Source organism: Ischnura elegans, chromosome 2 (assembly GCF_921293095.1).
Source record: "Ischnura elegans chromosome 2, ioIscEleg1.1, whole genome shotgun sequence".
Lineage (NCBI taxonomy): Eukaryota > Metazoa > Arthropoda > Insecta > Odonata > Coenagrionidae > Ischnura > Ischnura elegans.
This window is the reverse complement of record NC_060247.1, coordinates 114,388,630-114,413,022: the sequence shown is the minus strand read 5'-3', so window position 1 is coordinate 114,413,022 and position 24,393 is coordinate 114,388,630. Positions and strand designations below refer to the sequence as shown.

General features: G+C 38.6%; 1 protein-coding gene across 1 annotated transcript; it reads left to right on the top strand.

Annotated features, from left to right (window-relative positions):
* Window positions 1-2,431: 2,431 nt before the first annotated feature.
* On the top strand, window positions 2,432-22,450 carry LOC124154439 (serine/threonine-protein kinase 4). The gene is made up of 10 exons (XM_046528157.1): window positions 2,432-2,585; window positions 5,517-5,597; window positions 9,170-9,350; window positions 10,204-10,431; window positions 11,116-11,221; window positions 15,142-15,503; window positions 16,870-17,158; window positions 17,781-17,869; window positions 19,520-19,900; window positions 20,511-22,450. The coding sequence occupies exons 1-10, from the start codon at window positions 2,572-2,574 to the stop codon at window positions 20,667-20,669; spliced, it is 1,890 nt and encodes a 629-aa protein (XP_046384113.1). The 5' UTR covers window positions 2,432-2,571; the 3' UTR covers window positions 20,670-22,450.
* The last annotated feature ends 1,943 nt before the right edge of the window (window positions 22,451-24,393 follow it).

Sequence of the window (24,393 nt, the reverse complement as noted above, 5' to 3'; positions counted from 1 at the left end):
TTAGTGCAGTGCCTCAAGAATGTGGCATGGGCCCACTTCTGGGACTCAGCACTGCAAACTCTGGGCCTCCACAACCTGGGCATTAGGACTGAGGCCAGTGTCAGATGGAGCCACTATAGGTAGTGCCAATCCCATTTTTTTTTTTCAACTTTAGTTTTCAACCTCCGGTCTGAAGTGACAATAAGGGATGGGAAAAGGAAAGGGACTCTGTTTCCATTTTGCACAATACTGCTTGCTGATGGACTCTTTCTTTGGAACGTAGGCTTTCGCAGTGAGATGCATTGTTGTCAACAGCTTTTGGGAGCAGCTGCATATTGTGCTTTGTCACACAAGCTTTCGTGGCCATTGCAGGTCGCATCATCAGGCGATGAATAAAAAATCGGAAAAAGGATTAATATACTCGGCAACCCTACTCACTCCACCGGAGTATTCGGGGAGGAGGGCGACGCTGACGTCAGAAGAATTCAGTCCTGTCCTTGAGTGGCGGGTGGACTCTTCCCCGTTGTGGTGCGGTGGGCAGGTGAGTCATATGCTGGAAACATCGTCGCCGTTGTTTCTTCCAGTGGTGATGCGATCGATGTGGTTCGAATGCGATGAGTCACCTTCATTCAGATTGAAATTGTGTCAGAATGACGGCAATGCTGTAGAAGGGCTAGGGACGTAAGTAGCTGAAATTTCTTCTTCCGTAGAATGTCCATGTCCAAGCTTTGAGTCTTCTGGTGAATTTCCTCCTCGTAGAGGCTGGATAGCTTGGAATGTAGGCTTTTGCAGCGAGATGCATTGTTGTCAATGGCTTTCAGGAGCAGTTGCGTGTTGAGCTTTGTAACGCAAGCTTTCGTGGCCATTGCAGGTCACATCATCAGGCGATGAATGAAAAATTGGAAAAAGGTTGTCAATTAATAAATTCGTCAACCCTACTCACTCAACTGGAGTAGTGGGGGAGGAGGGCGATGCTGATGTCAGAATTTTCTCTTTTTTTTGACACCCTCGGTGACAGTTGGATAAAGTCCTTGCCTGCTAATCTGAGGGTTCGAATCTCACCTGGGTTATCCCTACCCAGGTTAAAGTGTTCATGCTTGTACAGTAAATTATTGGGACCCTTGATTTAAAGGCCTTTTCAAGCTGTTTGCGGGGCATGCGGAAATAAATGAATCAGTTGTACGCTTAAAATTAAGGATGATAGTCCGTTTTGCATAGCACCACCCATTTCAAACTCCACCAGACTGGGTAGACCCATTAAACAGTGGTGTAACAATGGAGAGGGGGGATGAGGGGATAGATCCCCCCCCAATGCCTCAGAGAAATAAAAAAGTTATTTAAAACTATTGTCTACTTTTTAAATTTAATAACTGCATCTGCTTCAAGTTAAATTTTTAATGCTAAAATGTTGTAAAATGTATATCCAGGTATGTCATTTTTCAAAAATTTTCCTGGACCCCTGCTGCTTGGGGGGGGGGGGGGGTGGCCACCCCAGGCCATCCTATCCCCCCCAAAACATATTTCTATAACTATAGTTATGCCACTGCCATTAACCTTATGAAAGAATGCCTGAATGACAAAATATTTTTTATCCTAACTTATGTTTTCCATCATAATTTTAGGGTATGAATTATTTTTAACTTTCTTTATTAATTGAATAAAATCATGAATATCATCATAATGAAGTCAACGATGATGACCATCTATGGTGAATATACCGTGTACAGTTACACCTTAAAGCATAAGGTGTTGACAAATGTCTTAAGGAGTGACCATATACGGTGTATGCATCATATACAGTTTCTGTAAACAAAAGTTAATTTGAAGGCTATATATAATTCTTATAATATGTGTGCAACCACTTCAGCACGTTAAAAAACCCTCCTTGTTCCCATGCTAGTATCCAAGGAATATGATGTGATATCGAAGAATAATATGCTTGAGCCAGACTATAAGCTGAACAACTCCGAGTGCAAAGTAGCTGTGACTACAATACACATTTCCAATCAGTCACATGACAAACATCTTTGTTCTCCTTCCATTCTCAAGAATTTCTTTCCACTCCTTATTAATTATGTGAATATATTATTCAAGTTATCATGAGTTGTCATCATTTCTCGAGTAGCTGCTATGATGAGTGAGATCATGAGTGAAGTATGAATTAGAATAAATATGTTTAGAAACAGAGAACTGAGGATATATTGAATAACTCTTGTCTTACCTGGTTAAGTTTCGGTTAATTAGTTGAAATATTCCAGATTTTAACATAAATTTGAATTTTATTTGTGTTGAAGGAAAGATAACTTTTTTATGTTCTACAAAGAAGTTGTTTTAGAGAGGGAGGCTTATTGTAAATGTGTAAACGTATTCATGTCTCGCGCCACATTACGCATTTTTCAAGGAAGGCATTCCTTTGTTTCACCCAATCTAAACAGAGCGGTCTAAACATAGATGGGGCTTTTGTGCAGTCATGGTAGTGAAGGTGAGGTTGGGTTAAGAGAAAACAAATTTGAGGTGGTAAACATTGAAATCATGTTGATATTCATCATTTAAGAAGTTCGCAATATACCAGAAGTGATCGCAACACTCAGGATGTCTTCTAAAAGGTAGGTTGAAGCGTATTGTCGCATGACATCAACTCCCAAGAGTACTTCTGGGGCTGAGAAATTCCATTTTGAACGCGTGCTCTTCGGCTTATTTTGTTTCATTAATGTAATGTTTGAGTGGAAAAATATACATCCAATGAAATTTTATGTTGCTGCTCGTGGTGTTTGGAATGGAGCTGGTCTGATACGTGTTCTTAAAGTCTGTACTCGCCTAGTAATCAGGGGTACGTCAGGACGTAACTGTGATTGTGTATGTGGGGGTCTCTTGGAATTGAGGGATAATATGTACCTGAGAAGAAGCGGTGCTATCATTGCAAGAGGACCTAAGCGGCCTGAAACCTATCTGTCCTTTCGTTGTCTTTATTTTGTCAGTATCAATGAAGTACTACTGGACCGCTGTTATGTCTCTGGGCTTGTCTTACCGCTTTGACTTTTGCATCACTGTGGTAAATGTATCAGTAACACACGAAATCAAGTTATCCGAGAGTTAGGAATGTCCGCAGAAAATATGATACGAACTCAACTAATACGTCCGGGAGATTTGGGAATGTCAAGTGAAGACAAAATGGTCAATCAATTTCATTAATAATTTCCTGTATTCCATATCACACATAATTGTAATTAAAATGCAACTCCGCGATATCCTCATCATCTCAAAGTTGGACCCATTATCAATAATGATTATTGTTCGGCCGGAATTATCTTTATAATCACGTTGTAAATAATTGAATGAAACTGCAGCTGTGAAATAGAATGCCGTTGGCTGTTCCTCTTTTGTAAAGTTTGCTCCCCTTTTCCATTTTTTGGTATCAGTGCTGCGGAAATTTTCTGTCTTTTTATATAGTAATTTAATTTCCGATCATTTATGAGAAGTCAGCTCATCACCCTAAACCGCCCACGTATTCAATAGGTGGGGATGATGGACAGTGAACATTCGCTTGGTCGGAAAGCAGCAATAATTATCCTTTTTATTTATCAGAGAAACGAGGCGAAGGGATTTGTGGTCAGTCTGTACCCAAGTACGATTAGCCATTTAGAAAATAGGTGCTGTATTTTTTGTTGTTTTCAATTCTTACTTGTAGTTGAAGTATAAGGTTTAAGATTAGCAATATCTAGTTGAGCTTGCTTGTTTGGAAAGGTATTTGATCAAATTTTTGGATGATTTGACGATGCACACAGGTTGGAGCAATAAAAGACGTGTTGACAGCTCTATGTGATGCCAACTGCACCATTAAAGCTGGATGATTGTGAGTCGAGGGGTACATTTGTAGAACTTGGTTAGACAAATATGATCGTCAAGGCCATTACCCCAGAAAGTGATTGGAGAGTTATTGTGGGGTCAATATGAGTTTATGGTTCAAGGGAGAGGTTTATGGGATATACACCATGTGTGTCCATCTTCGTAGACAGCAGTTTCACTGATTTTGTGGTTGGCTTCTTCAGGTCAATCAAGTCGATGAGTCACTTCATTGACCTGAAGAAGCCAGCTGCAATGGCGACGAAACTGTCATCTACGAAGATGGACACACACGGTAAACCCCTCTGCTGAATCTTCACCACACCACAAAAGCCTACACAGTTTTATAAGTATGTTATAGTTACTATCTTCTTTGTTCTCTTATTCAGTCACATCTCTCAGGATCGAGTTATGCAAAGTTCTCCATGTTTGTTTTCTTTGGTATTGTATCTCCATTGGAAGAGGGGAAGGTTGCAAGGATAAGGTTGCAACATGTCATCAGCACTTTTCATTATATTTGCTGAAACTCTGTAATGAAAACGATTGAGGCAAACTCCAATGTTTGAATGAATGAAGAGCTTCTATTGCTGGGGTTGGAATTTCGAATGAAGGTGAATAAGTGAACCTAAAGTAATGAGAACGGATGAGAAGAGGAATGGCTGTTAGGAAATAAATTGGATCAAGTGAGATCTTTCTAGTACATACTTTGGAAGTGCAATTATCGGGAAAGATAGATGCTAAGAGGGAATTATAAGTAATAAGTTCCAAAGAAAAACAGCACTCTGAATAGTTCAAAGATAGTCAACAGCTCACTTAATTCCAATCATACTATTAAGGTAAATGTTTGCCTTTTGTTTTTGTGTTGTATAGTTTCTGATGTGTCTGAAAAAAGAAGATAGAGAAATACATATTTAGAGTAATGGATTATGGCTACATAGAGATTCATGGAAAAGTAAAATGGAATGGCAGTCAGGTATTAGGAAGTGTTTATCACAAGTAGGAAACAGTTGTCTGTTGAGAGTGATTTTGAGATCATAAATGACAGAGAATCAGAAACTTCCCTGTAAACTTTTTCTCTGTACTATACGGTGTGTTTCAATGCTTTTTGAGTGACAACACAAGCATTGAAACATGTCATGTAGTGTTGTAAGTAAGTTTTAAGTGGAGCATAGTGAATTTCATAGAAGAGCATTTATGATGAAATGGTTCCACCACATTTCATGTGAAACATCTAGTCTATACTGTGAGAAGGAAAAGGGTGTGGCTGTAAAATTTATGTTGAGAAAGAATTGTTTACAATCAAGACTTCTGGAAGAAAAAGGAAATTGAAAGTAGGGAAGAGGAGGCGGAGGGGATGGCAAGATATTGGACGCGGTGGGAAGAAGGCACTATGAGTAGTTAAAAAGGCTCACAGAAAAAGTTGAAAGACTTGGAGAGTTTGTTGACACTTGTCTTGGGACAATGCTATAAGAAGACTCTGATGTCACTAAGTCCGATGGCACTGCAACCAGTTTCTATTTGATCGCCATATTTTTTTAAGTTGTTGCAGTGTCTGCCTAAAACTATGGATTTTTTAAAACATTTCATAATTTTTGGCAATTAAGTTTATTTGTATGCTCTATACTGTTTATTAGTGTAGTATTGGAGTCTGTTGGTTGTGGCTGTCTTTAGTTCATCTGTTGTTTCATTTGCAGTGAATTGAAGAAGCTGTCTGAAGAAAGCTTGACTCGGCAGCCGGAGGAAGTTTTTGATATCATATGCAAGTTGGGAGAGGGGTAAGTGGGCTACTCTCCTAAGTTCATCAAAACTGTGGCTTTTAGATAAAAAAATCAAACTGGTTGTGTGCAGGTTGCTAGTTGAAAATTTGATCTGGATTTTTCAATATTTTTATCATTGCATCTCAGAATAACACCTCCAAAACCAAATTAATGCAACATTGATTTTCTCCTCTATTTAGTATGAACATAATGGACCCTAATTAATGGCCTGATATTGTTTCTTTCTTTGACATTAGAATTCCTGCCACACCCATTTGACCTCCCTAATCCACATGCTAATACCCAGGCTATCATTAATAAAGTGTTCTCTATTCTACCGACTTTCCGTCCTGATAAATTCTCTCCTGATTGATATTGGTCGATTATTTGTTGTCAATTATAAATTTTTCTCACTTGGCATCATCTCATTTTACGCATAATGACACTATAACTTGCTAAATGCTGAGGTTTTGGCCGCTGTTATCGGTTTATTGTTTTATTTTGTGACTGTTTGATTTGAATTTATAATTAGCTTATTTATTGAACTTTCATTTGTCAAAAGTGCGCTTTAAATTGGCTGTCATGTTGAACGGGTACTATATATTTAAAATAAAAAAAAACATTTTATGACAAAGTAGCACCCCTTTTTATGGTAGTTTTGAGAGAAATTCCCCTTCCTCAAGCTTTCCCTTTTAGGAGAATCTCTGCAAAATAAGTGTTTCTGGTAAATGTAATGTGGCTTAGTGTATCTCATCACTACATATTCATTGATGTGTAAGACCCCCGATGCTCTAAGGGGTGCCGCCGATCAATTGGCAGGGATTTTTGAAAGGAAACTCATAGACTACGGAGAGATGATTTTATTATTCTACTCGTTTACATTCTCCGCCACCACGCGTCCGACTACCCACGACCGCGTCTCCACGGCCCCCCTCCGCTGACCTCCCCTCCTCCCCCTTCCTCATCCTCAGCCATCTTCTTTCTCCTTCACCCAGCTCTGCAGTTTCCCACGGGAGGATGGAAGATGAGCGTAAGGAGACTCGACTCTTCGCAGTGACAGAAACGCATGACTCGGGAAAAATATGGAGTGTGTAGGTGATGGGTTGGGGCGTGAAAAGGGTGGGACCGGAAGCTGAGTCTGCTATTTCTGTCTCTTACAGATGCTTAATTTTGTAGCCTCTATCCACTGATCTGAAGGTGTGATTTTAATAATTTGAAGCATGTACTTTGTGGTCATGACCACTTCTGATTTTTTAAATAAGAATTCCTACTCTCGAAATACTTTTGAAATTTTTCCAACTTCCAAAAATTGTATAATTAATTTAGCTAGTCAAATTTATATTGTCATTTTCTTTTGAGAACTAATATTAATCGAAAAACCTATCATTTTCATTTCTCAGTGCATGCCACCACAGCTGATGACATTGAAAATATACGTGATAGCAGTGGCGGCTGGTGGTAATTTATCTAGGGTGTGCATTAGAGCAGATATAGGATGATTTAATTATATTATGTTAATCCTAATCCATGAGCGTCATATTTCGTCGTAATAGAATACATAGCAAGCAAAACATATCGCTGGTACACTCTACCTTTAAAATTGCATGAACAGAAATAATATTAGCATGTATGAAAATAATTATTCTCAACACACCTTTACAAGTTACGGTAGTTGAAATTCATTTTCTTTTCCTTACACCCTATGAGGAAGTAGTGTAGAAAACGGCTATACAGATGGCTCTGTAGATGGACTAGGATCCTGGGCGCAGGTAGTGTAGGTGGCGGCTACACCACTACACTACCTGCTAGTCAGTCACCAAAAACATTGGCGTGCGCATTCGCATGGTTTTGAGTCTGCTCCCATCGCCCCTTTGAACAGCACATACCCCCCGCTTACCTCGTCCCTCCAGAGCTCCCTCAAGCGATCGCACAGACCGAAAATGCACCCGGCATGATGCCACGGGATCGCACACTAGTAGAGCGGTGAATTCGAAAGGGAGATAGCTGTAGCGTTCGGAGGCTCATGTTTCTTACATATGCAGACTTACTTTTAGTACTTTTATCCTTCGCGTTGCAAAGGAATAGTTTTCTTTTATAATTTATTCATCTTTGGGTGTGCACTTGCTAACATGCGTATACGCACGCGCCGCCACTGCGTGATAGTCATTTTCTTTACCCTTTGCTATCGAAAAATAACAGAGATTTTCCTCAGAAGCCCTATTTTTCCATGCAGAGAAAACGCTCCCATTCCTAGGTGAGGTATGATATTTTATTGGATCAGGTGCTGTTTAGCTCTATGGTTCTTAATTAAATCCATATTAACAGATTTTTCATGTGACCAGTTTTGTTAAAAATCAGAATAAACAAGGATATGAGGACTCCCAAGGTAAAGCTGATTTAAATAAAAGCTGCTAATTTAAAAATCAACTTATTGTTTCTGCAAGTTTCCAGTATTGAGAAAGCTATGAGAAGATGGCAATATGCACTTCTCTGAAATGTTTTGTCCCCAAGAAATGGTAACGGCAGGATGATGTCTGCTCTTGTATGGTCAAAGTTGTAGGATTAAAAGTTTTAAGCTTTGTTTAAAAAAGCACCAGTTAGCTATATTTATGTGATCACATTAATCCAGTGACTCCTTTTGGTTTTGAAAGCCCTCCAAAAGTGGTAATGTGGAGACCAATGAAAAACTGGTGCTTTTTGCTTCTTCCATGAAAATTTGACATTTGCAAGTAGAAAATCAATAAGAATTTTTGTTCTTGTTCCAAATATAAGTTCCTAATAAATTAAAAATATTTTATGCTTAGAAAAATTACTTAAAGTTTGTAAAATTGTTAACATGACCTATGCTGTCCATCTAGTGGATCTGGATCAAGAAGATTCTAAGCATCAGGGTACCTGGTAGAGACCATTCAATCTATTTAACTATTAGTACATTTAATTTGCTATATATCTCAGCCTCTCCCCACTCTTCTAATATAGTCTGATGCAATGGCATGCCTTGGGAAATAATATGATGGATCATGGACGTGAGAATAGTTTTGAAAATGAAATTACATTAAAAACCGGACTGATTGAATAAATTTTACCATTTAGAGTTAATCAGATTATGTTCTAATAGTTTCAACAGTTCGTCGTGAGATTCTTATTATACAGAAACAAAAGAACTGTCATGATCTCAACGTGCCCACGTAGTACTCTTGAAATCATTTGAGATAGGTGGATTGCATGCAGAGCATGATAGAAATATTCTCTCGTTTCCAATTCCCACCATTAAAAATATCTTAAGCAGCCTTTAGACATAATAAACAATAAAACAGAAACAATAGAGTGACCAATAATGTCTTCCTCATACCACACCTATTCCACCCACTTGAAAATTGTGGGTACATACCTACCCACAGTGGCTCGTGGGTACCGGTATAATTCCATGAGAAGAAGCTGCAAGGGTCATAAAACATCAGGTCTACCTAATACAGCGCACTGTGTCACCAAAATATTACTCTCATCATGAAATATGACCATGCCTAAATGAAAAATATGTAATTTTTTTATAAAATGGCTGTTTGTTGATTGTCAATTTTGTCCTTCAGTTCCTATGGAAGTGTCTACAAGGCGCTGCACAAGGAGTCGGGGCAGGTGCTTGCCATCAAGCAGGTGCCGGTGGACACAGACCTTCAGGAGATCATCAAAGAGATCTCCATCATGCAACAGTGTGACTCTACGTATGTGGTCAAATACTATGGATCCTACTTCAAGAATACGGACCTGTGGGTGAGTGCTCTCCCTGGGCATCCCCTTCTCTGTTACTTCTATGCTGAACTGATGAAATCCAGCGGTCAATTTGTCAGCACAGTCGATTGAACGTCGGATATGTGGCACTATAGTGTCATTACATACTTGTTAGTCTTAAGAAGATGTATTTACCAATGAATGAAGTGGCATTCCAAAAAAAAAATGTTTGAGAAGAACTTGATCTAAAATTGTAAGTCATTTTACTGTGATGGAATTGGTTTAGGTAAGTATCAACATTGATTTTAGGAGTAATTGACATGTGTCGATAGCTGTTTCATCTTACTACAAATATAGCATTTGCAAAGTCATACATTATATGCATCAGTTACCTTATGGGAGATTTTGTCTCATTTTGGGAAATATTTCTCTAATTTCTACTTGCTCCTCAGAGCTTTTTTATGTTGTAATGTACTTAACATAATTCTTTTCAATGTACTGAAATTAACTTGGTATTTCCTTGTCTTCAAGTTGTGTGTGGTCACTCCATTTCCGCAGCTCAATATATCTTGCATTGTGTCACTTGTATGGTTCTGAAATCTTTTATTTAAAACAATGGAGATTTATTAGGAATATTCTTAATTATATCATGAAATCTGTGGACACTTTCTACTTTTTATTCCCAGTTTATAATGTATAGTTACCAATTTCTTTTCAATGATGCCATTATCCAATATTTCAAAATTCCAGGGATAATAATGTTTGGGAGTGTCTTATATTGTTTCTTCTTTGAAACTGTGTTTTCACAGCTTCAGTTACACCATATGTATAAAGAGAGTTTTTCTGTCATTCGATGGTAAATGAATTGGGTTATTGTGATTTCTCTCTTTCACAGATTGTGATGGAGTATTGTGGAGCTGGTTCTGTCTCTGACATTATGCGGCTAAGGAAGAAAACGCTTACAGAGGATGAGATTGCTGCCATACTTTCGGATACGCTGAAAGGTCTTGAGTACCTTCACCTACGACGAAAGATCCACCGAGACATCAAAGCGGGCAACATTCTCTTGAACACTGAGGGCCATGCCAAGCTGGCAGATTTTGGTGTAGCTGGACAGTTGACGGTATGCTCTCTGACATTTGTTTCTTTATATCCTTTCTACCAAATTTTTCATTTTAAATTACTTGCAGACTCCTCAGGGTAATATCTTAATTTGATCTGCTCTGTTACTTACATCATTTGTTGTTGGAACAAACACATAGCGGTCATGTAGTATTGTGTTGATATTCTCTCCCCAAGGTCTGACCATCCATTTTTTCTGTTGGATATCTGATACACCCTATGTAGTCTGCTCCTTTTCCTCCTTTCTTCCAAGGTCTCCTACGGTTTTGCATTGAGCATTTTAGTTCTAAACTTTTTTTATTTTTCCTTAGTACGTACTTAGCTGCATTTCCTATCTGCCCTTTATTGTTTAAGTCCCATACCATAGCATACTCAAGGATTGGGTGAACAAGGATTTTATTAGCTATGTCTTTATTTGTTTTGCTGCTCTCCTTGATATTTCTCATATAACAATGCGGCATTTTGAATACCTTTTTGGTGATGCACTCCATGTTTAAACCCCAATCTAAGTTCTTAATCTGGTAGACAACTAAATATGAGCAGCTGTCAGATTTTCTAATGGAGCACTAATTTCAGAGTAAACCTTGAGCATTTTTGAAAATATGGATTTATCATTTCCTTGTTCCTTTCTGTTTGCAAGCCTTCCTCTTTTTAACCAAAATGTTGGCTTTTGTCGTCTCCTCAGGACACCATGGCCAAGAGGAACACAGTGATTGGCACACCGTTTTGGATGGCTCCGGAGGTGATTCAGGAGATAGGGTACGATTGTGTTGCTGATATCTGGAGCTTAGGTATGTCTTTTTTGTGTGCATCGCTTGTACTGTTGGTGTATGATTTTAGTGTCAACTACTTCATCATCTGAGCATTGCTTAAATACTAGCTATGAGGTGCTGAAGTGAATAATTTACAGGGATTAAAGTCTCTTGGGGTGCCACTCATTGTCTTCTAAATCCTTCCTCAATTAAGAATTCCGGTTTAAACATCTTCGAGCACTGATTGTCTGTGATATTGGATGGGAACTTTTACCCTGTTTTATCAGTGTCTTTTGATTTTGCTCTGGGGAAATAATTGTCACCATCTAATTTTCTGTTTGCCAATATTCTTTTAATTAATTTATTTATTTATATTAAGTATTCCACCAGCTAAAACTACAGCTTCTACACACTCGAAGTAATAGGAAGGGCCATTGGTGTCAGGTGGGAGGTTTCATATTAATATAATATGCCTCTCTTCTTTAATGCTGACAGGAGCAAGTTTTATTCTGGAGAGAGGCTGGAAAAGTATATTCGACTGTCTGAGAAATAATTAAAGAAACGCTTTTGTCCATGTTCATTTTATTTCCTACAGTACAGTGGAATCCTGATTTAAGGTTTTTCAGGGGGGACAAAATTTAAAACACTAAATGCGGACAAACACTAAATGAGGACCTGCCATTTTTTTCAGGTTTTAGGGTCTGTAATGATTGGAATGGCTTTTTATGAATAAAAAATATTATTTTAAGTAACTAAAAGGTGCTGAATGCAGCAAAAAATTCTTTAATGAAATGTTCTCTGCCCTATGGAGGTTGGATAATACTTTCCAGAAATCGGCTAAAAAAATGGGTAGTAAAAATAAGTAATGAGAGGATGATAATTGTTTTAATGAAATATTTTTAGGAAATTCTAATAAACATCAACTTAAAAGCATTCCCACACGGATTATTATTGTGGACATTAGTGATTCCATTTTTATGCATATTTCAGTGATCTCGATGAAATTTAGAATTTTTTCTGTAAAAGTGACCTGTAGGTGACTAAAGCATTTCTAATATAATAAAAAAGGTGTAAGTAGGTACTCGAAAAAGCGTCATTGCATCAATAAAGATGAGTGAAGTAAAGGGACAGCAGAAGATCGCTAATCCCGAATTGTAGACTACCGAATATCTAGTAAAAGGGAGGTTTTCTGGAATTTTGCCAACTTAACGTTTTCTGTTGCCTCGGCGAAACAAGGGATTTATGAGCCTTTAAAAAGACTACTATGCGCACATTTTGGATTTCGAGGTCATCCAAAAAAGTAGAATCTTATTTCTAGTATGCGTACAAGTCGATGGTGATTTAACACGATGATAACACCAGATTCGTTGTCATATATCCGCGGCCTCATGCAGGTCGAATGGAGCCGGGAGAAGTTGCTTACGCGGCGCGCTGATCACCTTGACTCCGACTCGCCTTGTTTCTCGGCAAGTTTTAATAAAATTTGGTTGGACCTTGAATGACGATTAGCTAAACTCTGTTAAGTGAAAAGGTTTAATCTTCAACAGAACAGGATTTCATCCGAAAAATTGTCAGTGCCTCTGGAGTTTGGCAATTTCGTCAGGGTTATGATGTCGAAGTCAACCACCAAGGGATACCTGCCGGATTTTCGTATTTTTCCACGCTCATCTATTCTACCGTGAGTATGCGGTGATTTTTTTCCAGCATGAGCGATTTATTTTGAGTCATGGACCGTGGTAGTTCGTCAAAACTCCGATTGTCATTATCTTTTGACATTAATTAGCACCAGATAGATATTTTTGAATCGACATCGATATCAACCAGCCGCATGTCGGTAAATTGGCTCCGGGATATCTAAATTACGATGTAAAATAATGTTGTTCCGCAGGGAAAGAATGCCGTCACTCACGGTCATGACAGGGGAAACACTTCCTCTGTTCTTTCGCTGTTCCTCCGTGGAAACTGACCTTGGAATGGATTATAGAAAGAATCTTCTAGTGAACTGCGCAATTGATATTGGGCCTCCTCTTTTGAAAAGAGAAAGTAGCCGACTGAAAAAATATTGGGCTAATTATCGACTGCCCGTAGGTAGTAGAGTTGAAAGGGGCATAAGCCATCCATTGAAAACATAACGAGAAAACCATTATTGTAGCGGCCCCCGGGAGGATAACTCGTGTCATCAGTCGTCACGTATCATCGAAGTCAAGTTCAACAAGTGAAGGATAAGGTAGTTCGAGGTTATTAAGGGATGACTTTGCTCCATTAGATCGGATCTCATACAAAAAGTGCCTGGTGTTTGGATCAGAAGGGGAGCGAAACATTACGAGAAGACAAATCACCCAGCTTGCGAGTTGAAGGTCGCAGCGCTGCGCTCGCGGAAGAAAGCAGTTGAAGAAGCGTTCCCCGGTAGATTCTATCGACTCTTGGTAAACTTTCATGAGCCTGTTCTTGTTGATGAGCATAAATTCGAAGATTTGGATGAACCGTCATGAAAAAACGTTAAATCGGGCAAAAAAATCTTGAGCGGGACAAATTTTTACGACCATAAATGCGGTAAAACGCAAAATGCGGAAACACTAAATACGGATAATTTTTACATTGTCCTAATAGGGAATGAATCGGGACCCAAAAAAATAAACGCTAAATGCGGAAAAACGTTAAATGCGAAGACGTTAAATCCGGATCCGACTGTACTTGTTTCATCATTTCTCAACATATTTAGTTGAGGTGTTGATTCACTTTAGTGAATTCCTAAAAATTATATCCCAAAATCTGTACATTAACCTCATTCAGTTTTCCTGTTTCCAATGCTTTCGTATTGAAAATTATGCAAAGTATCATTGTTGTAAAGAAAAGAATAAAATTAAAAAAGAAAAAAGAGAGAGCTCTAAAAATATGTCGCCATATGCGGAAAACGTGAAGCATCTTCTGTCCTATGAATTTATAGGGGTTGATCTGAGGGAAGTGGAATGGTTTTATGAGTTTAGGGAAGGTATGAAGTGGAGTCCTCTTGAAATTGTTTGAAGGAGATAATTCAACCATGGGCATACCCAGCCGGGGGCAGGAGGGAGCATCTACCCTAGAAGGAAAAATATCAAAAGTCTCTAAGGAAAATAAGGACTGGATTGAAACGAAAGTTTTTTTCCCACAAATTTTCCTCGAACCCATGAAAAATGATATTAGGATAAGACATGTAACTAAAATTTTTTTTTTCAAGCAAATAATTTTATAAATTAATTAAGTGCAGTTATAATTTTCTTAAAATGTTGGTTTAATTCATCTCTTCCATGCAAAAATGTTAAGACTTGAACGATCATGGCTTGCCCCCCCGCAGTGGTGATCCTGGGTACGCCCTTGAATTCAACCTAGACTTTTCTGTTGGCATGAAACGCTAGCATCGGTGTAGTATGAGCCATAGAAAAACACACCTATTTCCATGCATGAAAAGCGACCAGTTTTATTTTACTTTGAAAAGTTGAAAACATTAGCCTTCAAAATTTGGAATAATAGTGTATTGCTCTTTCAATTAATTTCAATTTTCAATTAATTTATTACTGTGGGCCATTTAGCCCATGAGATAATTTACAAGTGCACAACAATTATCATTAAAAATCATTTGACAGAGGTACAAAGAAAAAAAACACTACAGAAAGACTACGGAAATACAAAAAAATTGAGAAAAAAACAAAATATAAACCTTTACAAGCATACACTTACAATTGCATCCTGAATGTGGATACGCGGGTATCTAGCCACATAACATTTCCAGACATATTAAATACGTTGGAAACAGTATCACTATTTATTCAAAGGTTTTAAAATATTCAGTTGTAACAGAAAAACGTAGCACCAATAGAAAATTATATCAGGAATACAGATTGTGTGATTGTGATTGGACAACCTGTACATCTGTTCATGTTGGGTATCTCATTTCTTTGATCCTCTCCTCGTCATCACAGGGATCACGGCTCTTGAGATGGCGGAGGGAAAGCCGCCATATGGGGACATCCACCCGATGCGTGCCATCTTCATGATCCCCACCAAGCCACCTCCTTCGTTCCGAGAGCCCGACCGGTGGTCACCGGAGCTCATAGACTTTGTGTCGCGCTGCCTCGTCAAGAACCCAGAAGAGAGGGCTCCCGCCTCCGAGCTGCTGAGACACGAGTTCGTGAGAGATGCACGCCCGCCAGCCGTGCTCACGAGAATGATCGCGGAGGCACGCGAGATACGAGAGAACCAAGCAGCGCAAGCAGCTGCGCAGGCTGCAGCCCACGCCGCGGCTCATGCAGCAGGTGGCCCTCGTCCCACAGCTGACGACTCGGTAGGGTTGTGTAAAATGTGCCACTATTCCTGCTTTCCAGCCCTCCTCCATCCATAACTCATGCTGCAATGAAGTTGTACTGTTTGATATAATTTTTGTTTTTTTCCCGGCGAACAATTGAAGTAAAGATTTCTCGGGTTTCGCACCTAGTCAGGTTCTCCATGTCTCCTTCCAACGTTTCGATGAGCAACTTGCCCATCGTCAGTTGCTCATCAAAATGGTGGGAGGAGGCATTTATTTATTTATTTCAGACACCACCGAAAACAGCACTGTTCAGCCTTCTACATCGGGATTGATAACATTTAACAATCAAGTGTTCACAAACATCCATGCCCTGGGGATAAGGAAACTTACCCAGGTGGGACTTGAACCCACGACCTTTAGTTTGGCAGGTTAGGACTTAACCCCATCACAAATGGAGGACCTGATCCAGTGCGAAACTTGAGGAATCTTTCCTTCAAGTTGTACTGTCACTGATAAATTAGGCAAGTGGGTGTGTGATGTATCATTCACCAGGAGCTTTTGACCCAGTGTGCCCCACGCTGGTCACTTATTCACTGGGAGAAAAAGTGATCATATGGGATGATGATAAATTTTTTCCTCATAAGTAGGTGGTCCATAGGGATATGAAATGAAGCCAAAGACTTGTGGGATATCACACGGCATGCACTCACATGCTTTATTTGTCATCACTAAACCTTCAATAAATTTATTAATGTCCTCTCATTTATTCATGTTTTTTTTTTAAATTAGGCATTTAGCGCATGTAAGTGATATTATTGTATTTATTTTATTCATTCCTGCCCAGCTATCAGGTAATATCTAAGTTTGTACCTCTGTATAGGGCTGTGAATCTGGTAATGGGGGGGAGAGCTGCAAGGGAGAAAAATTTCAACTTTTTAGCTTTTATTAAAAATATTTTTTGCTTGCCTCCAACTTATATTTTTGGAAAAGTGAGATGAGTGTTTGTGAATAATAATAAAATGTTGGTTAATTCTGAGACGTTTTCTTAGAAAAAGGTAAAAAAAATTGCCACTAATTTTAAATGTTTGTTGGATAATTTTTAGAGTATGTTTGTGTCTTTTACAATTAGTAAGCTTAAAACTGAGTAATACATCATGGCTCAGCAAATGTGTATCAGGAGCAGATGTGTAACAGATAATATGATTCAAGACATACTTTTGCAAAATGTAAAAAAGCTAAAAGGTGCATGAATCGCACAATTAAAAAATATCACAAAATGGTCTGAATGTATTCAGTTTGAGAAGAATATATTCCATTGCATTACTTTTGATCAAAGCATTAGATTTCAAGGGTGATTTTTTTGTTTAACTCACAATGCACTTTGGATTTTATTCCCTTTTAGGATGATGAGGACATTGGCAGCAAGACGATGGTGCAGTACGATACAGGAACTTTGGTGCCGTCGGATGCCAACCCTCCAGGTGGGGAAGTTGATGGGGCTGACGGCATGACTGGCACCAGTGATTTGGTGGACGGTGGAACAATGATTGCCCATGACACTGGTACCCTGGTTGCCATGGCTCTGGACACGATGGTGATCAACAGTGATGATGGGGCTGAGGGCAGTGGGGATGGGGGAAGGGCCACGCCTCCCGACGGAGAAATGGACGACGAGGAGTCAACAATGAAACGTAAGTCCAATTGCTTATGCGATTATTATCACCGGCTGAAGTCAGAATGTAGCGTAGATTTTTATCACTTCCTTGATCATTCTGTTGCTATTATATGTACAGCAAACTCCCGGTTATGCGGGCGGCACGAATTGGAAAACACAGATAATGTGAACTTTCACTTTAATTTCTTATAATGTTCATAATTTACGTAAATCAAACAATGAATTATTATTTATTCACTTATTCTGTCATTGTAGATTGATGATTCTAGAATCTTAAATATATTTTCAATGGTGAAATTCACTTTTTCAAAATTCAAATGACAAAGTGTTTTTACTTTTCATTATGTTGAGTAATTTCCACGAAGTCACACCTGAGACAAGAAATTATAATGTTTTTATATAAATAATAGTTCATAGAAGGGGAAAGTAAAGGGTAGTATTATATAAAGAAAATACAAGAAGACATCACCGATGTCTTTTTAATTTTTCCTATCCCTTTTGTACCATTTTGTGAATTTATATTGATGTATGTTTGAACTCATGGCTTAGAGTGAGTGTATCAATGAGTATTTTTGGACCAGGTGTAAATGGTAATTACTTCATTCTGTCATTGACACCGGTGGTTTCTTTCACTTCAGGTCATGACACAGGTCCTGGTGAGTCGGGCAAGAAATACAGGCCACTGTTCCTCGACCATTTTGACAAAAAGGAAGCAGAAAACCTTAAGGTTGGTATTTTTATGTTTAGAGTATCATCTCAATAATTTTTGAAGAATATCCTATGTACTGTATTGCTCCGAATATAGTCCCCCTCTGAATATAGTCCCCCGCCCCCTAATTTTGAGGCTTCTGTTTCGGGAAAATAAAAAAAAATGCATTTGAATATTGTCCCCCCCTTTACTTTTACCTCGGGCATTTTTGGAAAAAAAGGGGGGACCACATTCAGACATATACGGTACTTCCACTTTGTTCTGTAATTTAAAGAAGTTTCTGAGTTATTGTCAGCTTTCAAGGTAGTTTATTAACTTTCCTATTTAGTGAGCTTAACTATTTTTCGTCCAAATCTTGAAGAAGAAAAAAAAGCATGTGTGGACTGTTTTCAGTCCTGATGAGAAACTGACGACTTTCCCTGGTGTTGATGTTTTTAGTGTAGAGAGAATGAGAGTATACCATTGGTTTTGCAATGGGTGATTATGCACACAGCATAATCCCATACATTTATGTTTCACAGTTATATCTTGCAAATTTTCTCTAGGAACAGGAGGATGTTTTGAAAAATTCGAAATTCTCCTTCATTTGAGAAAATGTGTTAGCCTAAAATATAGATTTGTAATATTTCTAACTCTGCCGTGTGAACGGCGGTGAAATATACATAATATTTTTTTTCTCATGGCAATTCTTGTATAAAATATAGATGTTTTGACTGTGTGCAAGCATGTACGTTGGTGTTAAAAATTCCTTGATTGGCCACAAAATGGCATATGGGTCCATATTTAGCTCACGAATACAATATATTTTTAGAGGCAGTGTGAATTACATTGCTGTTGTAAGCCTGCCGAACATTTTTAATGAAGTTCATTCCAGAAAAGGCATCTAATGGTAGTTTTATCGTAATGCATAGCATTAGACAGGTTGACTATCGAAGATGAAATCTGGAACATCTTAATATTTTCCTGATAAGGCTATAGTATACAGCGTAGTAAATAAAGGTTCAAATTACCCTTAGATTAAAAAAAAATTACCCTTACATTCATTTGTTATGAATTTGCAAGAGTTTTCTTTTCCATATAACCAACGGTTTCTCTTCTCCTACTGAGGCGGGTGTCTGTTTAGACTTTTATTTTAGTTCTATTGTTTTTACAAAACAACTGTGGAAATGAATTAAGTAGATTGAGTTGCCTTTTTCTTTTTTTTGGAGATGTCTGGAAATTCCTCTTTGCTGTCCAGCATGATATTGGAGTCACCTATGTTCTCATGTGGCTATGGCATCTGATCACTGAGAGTAATTTGGTGCACTTTATTTAGTAATTTGTTTTTTTTGGAGATATCTGGAATTTCCTCTTTGCTGTCCAGCATCATTTTGGAGTTAACTGTGGCCTCATGTTGCTACGGCATCTGATCATTGTGAGTAATTTGGTGCATTTTGAATGAATAAATGTAAACTTTGTTTTAACTGTTGAAACCATAGTTTTGTTTTAATAAAACAATTTCTGTGGAAGAACAAAGTTAAAATTCATTAATTCAAAATGTTCAGCAAATTACACAAAGTAACGTTGGAAACCAACAACTGTAATTTGGTGCACTTCATGCGAGTCTCCCCTTGACGTGTGACCTTCTTCTTCCTTCTCTCACAACTGCTGCTTTCTTGCGTTGCTCAGCCGCAGCAAATTGCAGCAGGAGGAGGGAGCCAGAATGGACCCAAGGCTCAGAAGGAGAAGCGTGCCCAGCAGAGGTCCTCCCCGTCGCCTCCGCCCCACGGCACCCCGAGGCCCATGGGCCCCCCAGGCCCTGCTGCGCCCCCTCCACTCACACCTGAGGAGCGCAAACGCTTCCAGAGTCATCTTCAGAGACAGCTGCACCAGATCTCGGGGGCACCTCCAGGTGTAGGCATTGGTGTGGGGGCGGCCATGCTGGCCATGGGAGCACCTGCCGCCCAGCAGGTGCCCGCACACCCTATGGCACCCATCCAACCACAGGTGCCTCGGCACGACAATCAGGCCAAGTTCCAGAGGGCATTTGTGGATGGAGACTTTGAGTTTGTGAGTACTCCTCCTCCTTCTCTTACTCTATAGTAATTTGGAATGATAGTAATGTATTTGGCTGTTGGTGATGTTTTCTTGGGTGTGCCCCACGTACTTACTCGGTTTGTAGTCTGACATTTCGTGGCTGTTGCTTGTCACTTTTTCTATTGGGAATAAGGATAGTTTTTCTGTGGAGGGTATTTAGAATTGTTCTTGGAGGGAAGGAGGTTGAAAGTGGAGGGGGTGAAGGAGATGTCATTTTATTTTTGCATACCTAATTTGAGAGCAGGAGCCCATGTTTGGCTTAAAATCAGCAAGACAACGAATATAATATATTATTGAAAGATGCACTCAATGGTGCATTAGAGTTAGTAATGTAAATATGATGAATTGTGTGATTACTGAGAATAGGACAGTCCCAAAAAGATTTTCTAAAGTGTTGGAAAAAAAATGAGTGGTGAATTTTAGAAAAAGTTGACTCTGTGAGTTGAAGAGGAAATTCCCTCCTGTGTTTCGTACTCTTAATACCCTTGTGTTAGTGGTTTCAATTTTTTGGTAAAAGTGAGAGCTAGAACTTTAAATTTTTCTTATTCTCACTCTTCTTTCCTCTGGGATCTTCCATTTTCAGTTGAAATTTTTGAGCTACGAAGACTTGCAGCAGAGGATGGCCAATTTGGATTCCGAGATGGAACGGGAGATAGATGAACTGCGTCGCCGCTACCAAACCAAGAGGCAGCCCATATTGGACGCCATGGACCAGAAGAGGAAGCGACAGCAGAACTTTTAATGGTCAAGTGTGTGCCTTTTGGCCATGGACGTGTTTTGATCACACAGTCAGCACGAGGGTTCTGTGGACGGGGGAGGGACTCCGTGCCATTGTCTTCGGCTCACCTAGGGTGCATGCATGCATGACCCGTCGACTGCCATTGAACTTCAGTGGCGCTACCATCAGCAGTTGGGTTCATTTGTACATATGTGCGTCAAAATATGAATTGACTTTCAGGTTTCTATTCTAAAGCCTTGTGATTGAGAAAGCGTCATGATCTATTCATTTTTTTAGTGGCGCAATTAAGGTTAAAGGAGTGATAGGTATTCAAGCCATTCGGAAAAAGAATGAGTGTTGTAATAATTTACCTTATTTCCCAGTACCTCACAACCTCACACCAAGATTATCATTCATAGCCTCTATTTTTCAATATTAATTGAGTGTGTGTACTAGTGAACATTTTTAACGCAAGCAGGGTCGAGGTGATCAGAATCGGAGTCACCCATTGAGGGGAAGCTGTGCAGGGATATTCTGTACCTGATATCCGGAACTTATGCTCAAGTGAGTTGTAAGGATGTCTTGTTGCCTTAGTTGAGGGTTTTTACTGTGTGGGCTTCTGTAGGAGGTGATCATCTCGAACACAACCGCAGATGGAGGTCAGACAATTAGGGTTTTTTCAGTCAAAAGGTTATTGCAACAATGTTCCTATTATAATGCTTTGAAGTATGGCTGTGTCTTGTTCATAGATGCAGTGTTAGGGGTGGCTATGTTAACCTGATCATTACTGCTGCTCCATCAGGAAATTGCTCTTGGCTCACCGTCTAGGCCACGCTGAGATGCTAGTCGTTTGGCCGAAGTATGTGTCAGTAGTGTCGCTCTGGTGCAGGATTCAATTATCTAATTACTAACTGAATCCTCATTTAGGTTCCTAACTTTGATGAAAATTTTTCCTTTCGATATTTTTAGTTGCTGTAATTTTTGAATTTTTTTTAAAGCATAAGATCATATTATTCATCTTTATTTCAGTAAGTCAGCCAGTAATTATTGTTTCCTAGAGGTTTTAATGCTGTCAGTGCCATGAGTCTGAATATGTTGCTAATTATTTTAGCTTTTAATTACTATATTTAAATTAGTGTTTCATTATTTTCATGAGGGCTCTCGTGCTCTAAATGTATTTTTTTGTCATTTTTATGTTGCCTGTCGTATTTACTTTTCCATTATGGTGTCAATTTTTTAGTAGTCAATATGAAAGTAATTTATTCATGCATACACTTCCTCCAACATATTCTGACTGATTTCCTTAGCCTTAATTAATTGTTTAGTTATACCCTAGAACTTGTGCAAACTGATCGCTCTTTGGGGAATTAAGGCTAGCATAGTTTAAATTAACTTCTTTGAAAATCCTTCCTAAAAGTAGTGCAAGTATGTCTTTCTGTTGGTGAAGGCTAAAATGCACATTGAATTGGCATTTTCAGTTGGTTGGTTAGTGTTTTTTTTTTTTTTTTTTTTTTTGACTGATCAGTTGTGGCTTCATGATAAAATGGGTGGAATTTGATGGTTAAATTCAGAATTAATGAATACTCTTGCATTACTTGCAGTAGCACTTGAATAAGTTTTTTTATCAATTGATTTACATTTTTAGTAATTTTTAGTAATATGTATTAATTTCACCATGTTGCATCGATTAACTTCTCAGAAAAACAAAATAAGGACAAAATATTTTAGTCAAAAGTTTTGTTTGGCTTGTACTTTGATAACCCCTATGAATAATCAGCCAATGGGATGAAAGGAAAAAAATATCATTTGCAATAAGGATATTGTGAAATATTGGGTTCCCTCATTTCTGGGGAAAGCAGGGTAATCATGTGCTCCCGAGAAGGAGAGTGCATAGTTCAAAGGATCATGTGGAGCTGAAAATTACCATTAGGTGCATTGAACAAGTGTTGCTTTTTTGCTGATTGTTTATTCATATGTGTTGTAAGTCTTCTGATTTAGCCACCGGTATACCTGACTGCAAAGGGCCTCCTCACTGTGCCATGTAGGCATTGGGTCACCTCTAGCCCACGCCATGTGGAATGTGTTTGAGATGGCCGACCTCCCAAGTAGGTGTGGCATTTTTAAGTGCCTGACCTCAACTCCTGCTATTAATTGTAATCATGAAGCGACCACCAATAATTTACAAAGCTGCTGGAAGTTGCAATAATCTGATAATACTTACAGTCAGAAGGTCAACCCCTATCATATATTTCGATAAGAAAGCATTGCCTAAGAAGATAATGATGTATTTCAAAATGGCCCGTTGGCTTAATCATATTTCTGAGTACTTTGGTAAGAGGAAGAAAAAAAAACTATTTTAGCAATAACAGAAAAAGTAGTACCAAAGAAACATTCTCCCGTTTGTATTGTGGAGGTATTTTTTAGGAGAGAGGCATAATAACCTAGATTTTCATTTGACATGCAGGAATTTTGAGTCAATGGTCATAAATGTAACCACATTAAGTTATAGGCTGCCTGAAATCTGCTGAGGGTGAACTAGGTTAGTATGATAGGTTTGGAGGTGACGTGAGCGTCATGTTATCGTAGGATTCTGTCTGATTATTTTTACTCTCTTCCTTGTAGTCACATCAATGAATGCATCACTTCTGTACCCTCCTCTACTTACAAGGAATGTATCAAGTGTCACAACCTGGTTGTGTTCAAACTTTGCAGTGTGATAAAAAATGAAATTTAAAGGGATGTGTTTTTGCTCGATCGTCCAATGGGCTGTGGTTTTAGAGATATTATCAATACAAAGTACTCGTAAAATACCTAGATTTATATAATCCATGATAGAACCTTTATCATAATACATATAATGGAAATACAACCTTGGTTGTTTGCGACTAGGTGATTTACTTGTAATTTCTACTGATAATATCTCAAAACTAAGACCCATTGGATGCTTGAACAAAACACGTTTGTATATCTCATAATTTCATTATTAAACCTCACCGCAAAGTTTGAACATGAACTGTTGAGATTTTGTAACCTTCCTTTGCTAGCTCATTCTGTTAGTATTGCCCTCATAATGCAAGTGGTCTTAACTTCTGCCATTAATTTCTCTTTCAAGCCAATCTCGGTGGTCGCGATTTTTCTAAGCCAAATAAAGCCACTGAGAAAGAGTGTAAAAATTGATAATGCTGTCATTATACAATTTTGCCAATATTACGTTATTAAGTTTTAGCATTCATTTATTGGGATATTTCCAGCATTACTTATTTTACATTTTAGGGTAAGGATGTCTTTGTCACGAGGGATGGTGGAACGTATTAAAATGCCAATCCAGGTTCTGATCATGTGAGCACATTCTTATGTGCACTGCTGATAGTTTGGAGCCAATTAGAATGTGCTAGTTGGGTAAACTCAGAAATTGGGAGTAATCAATTGAGTATGCTGTAGAATGTGACTTGAATGTGGGAGCAGTAAAATAATAGCTTGAGCCACTATTCTTTGTGGTGCTTTTAAGCTCTAGAACTCGAATGATCCCTGATCACTTAGTCAAAAACCAAATACATTTTGTGATTTCCTTTAAAAATTATGATGAAAGGTGTGGCAGAGTGTGCATTTTTGGAAATTAATGACGGAGGGAAGTTTGGTGATTGGCATTGGCTCTTGTAAATATCCTCATCACATCACAGGTGGATAGGTTTCTCCTTATAAATCTCTTTGTTGCTGTATCCTTTACTGCATTATAATTTTTTACGAG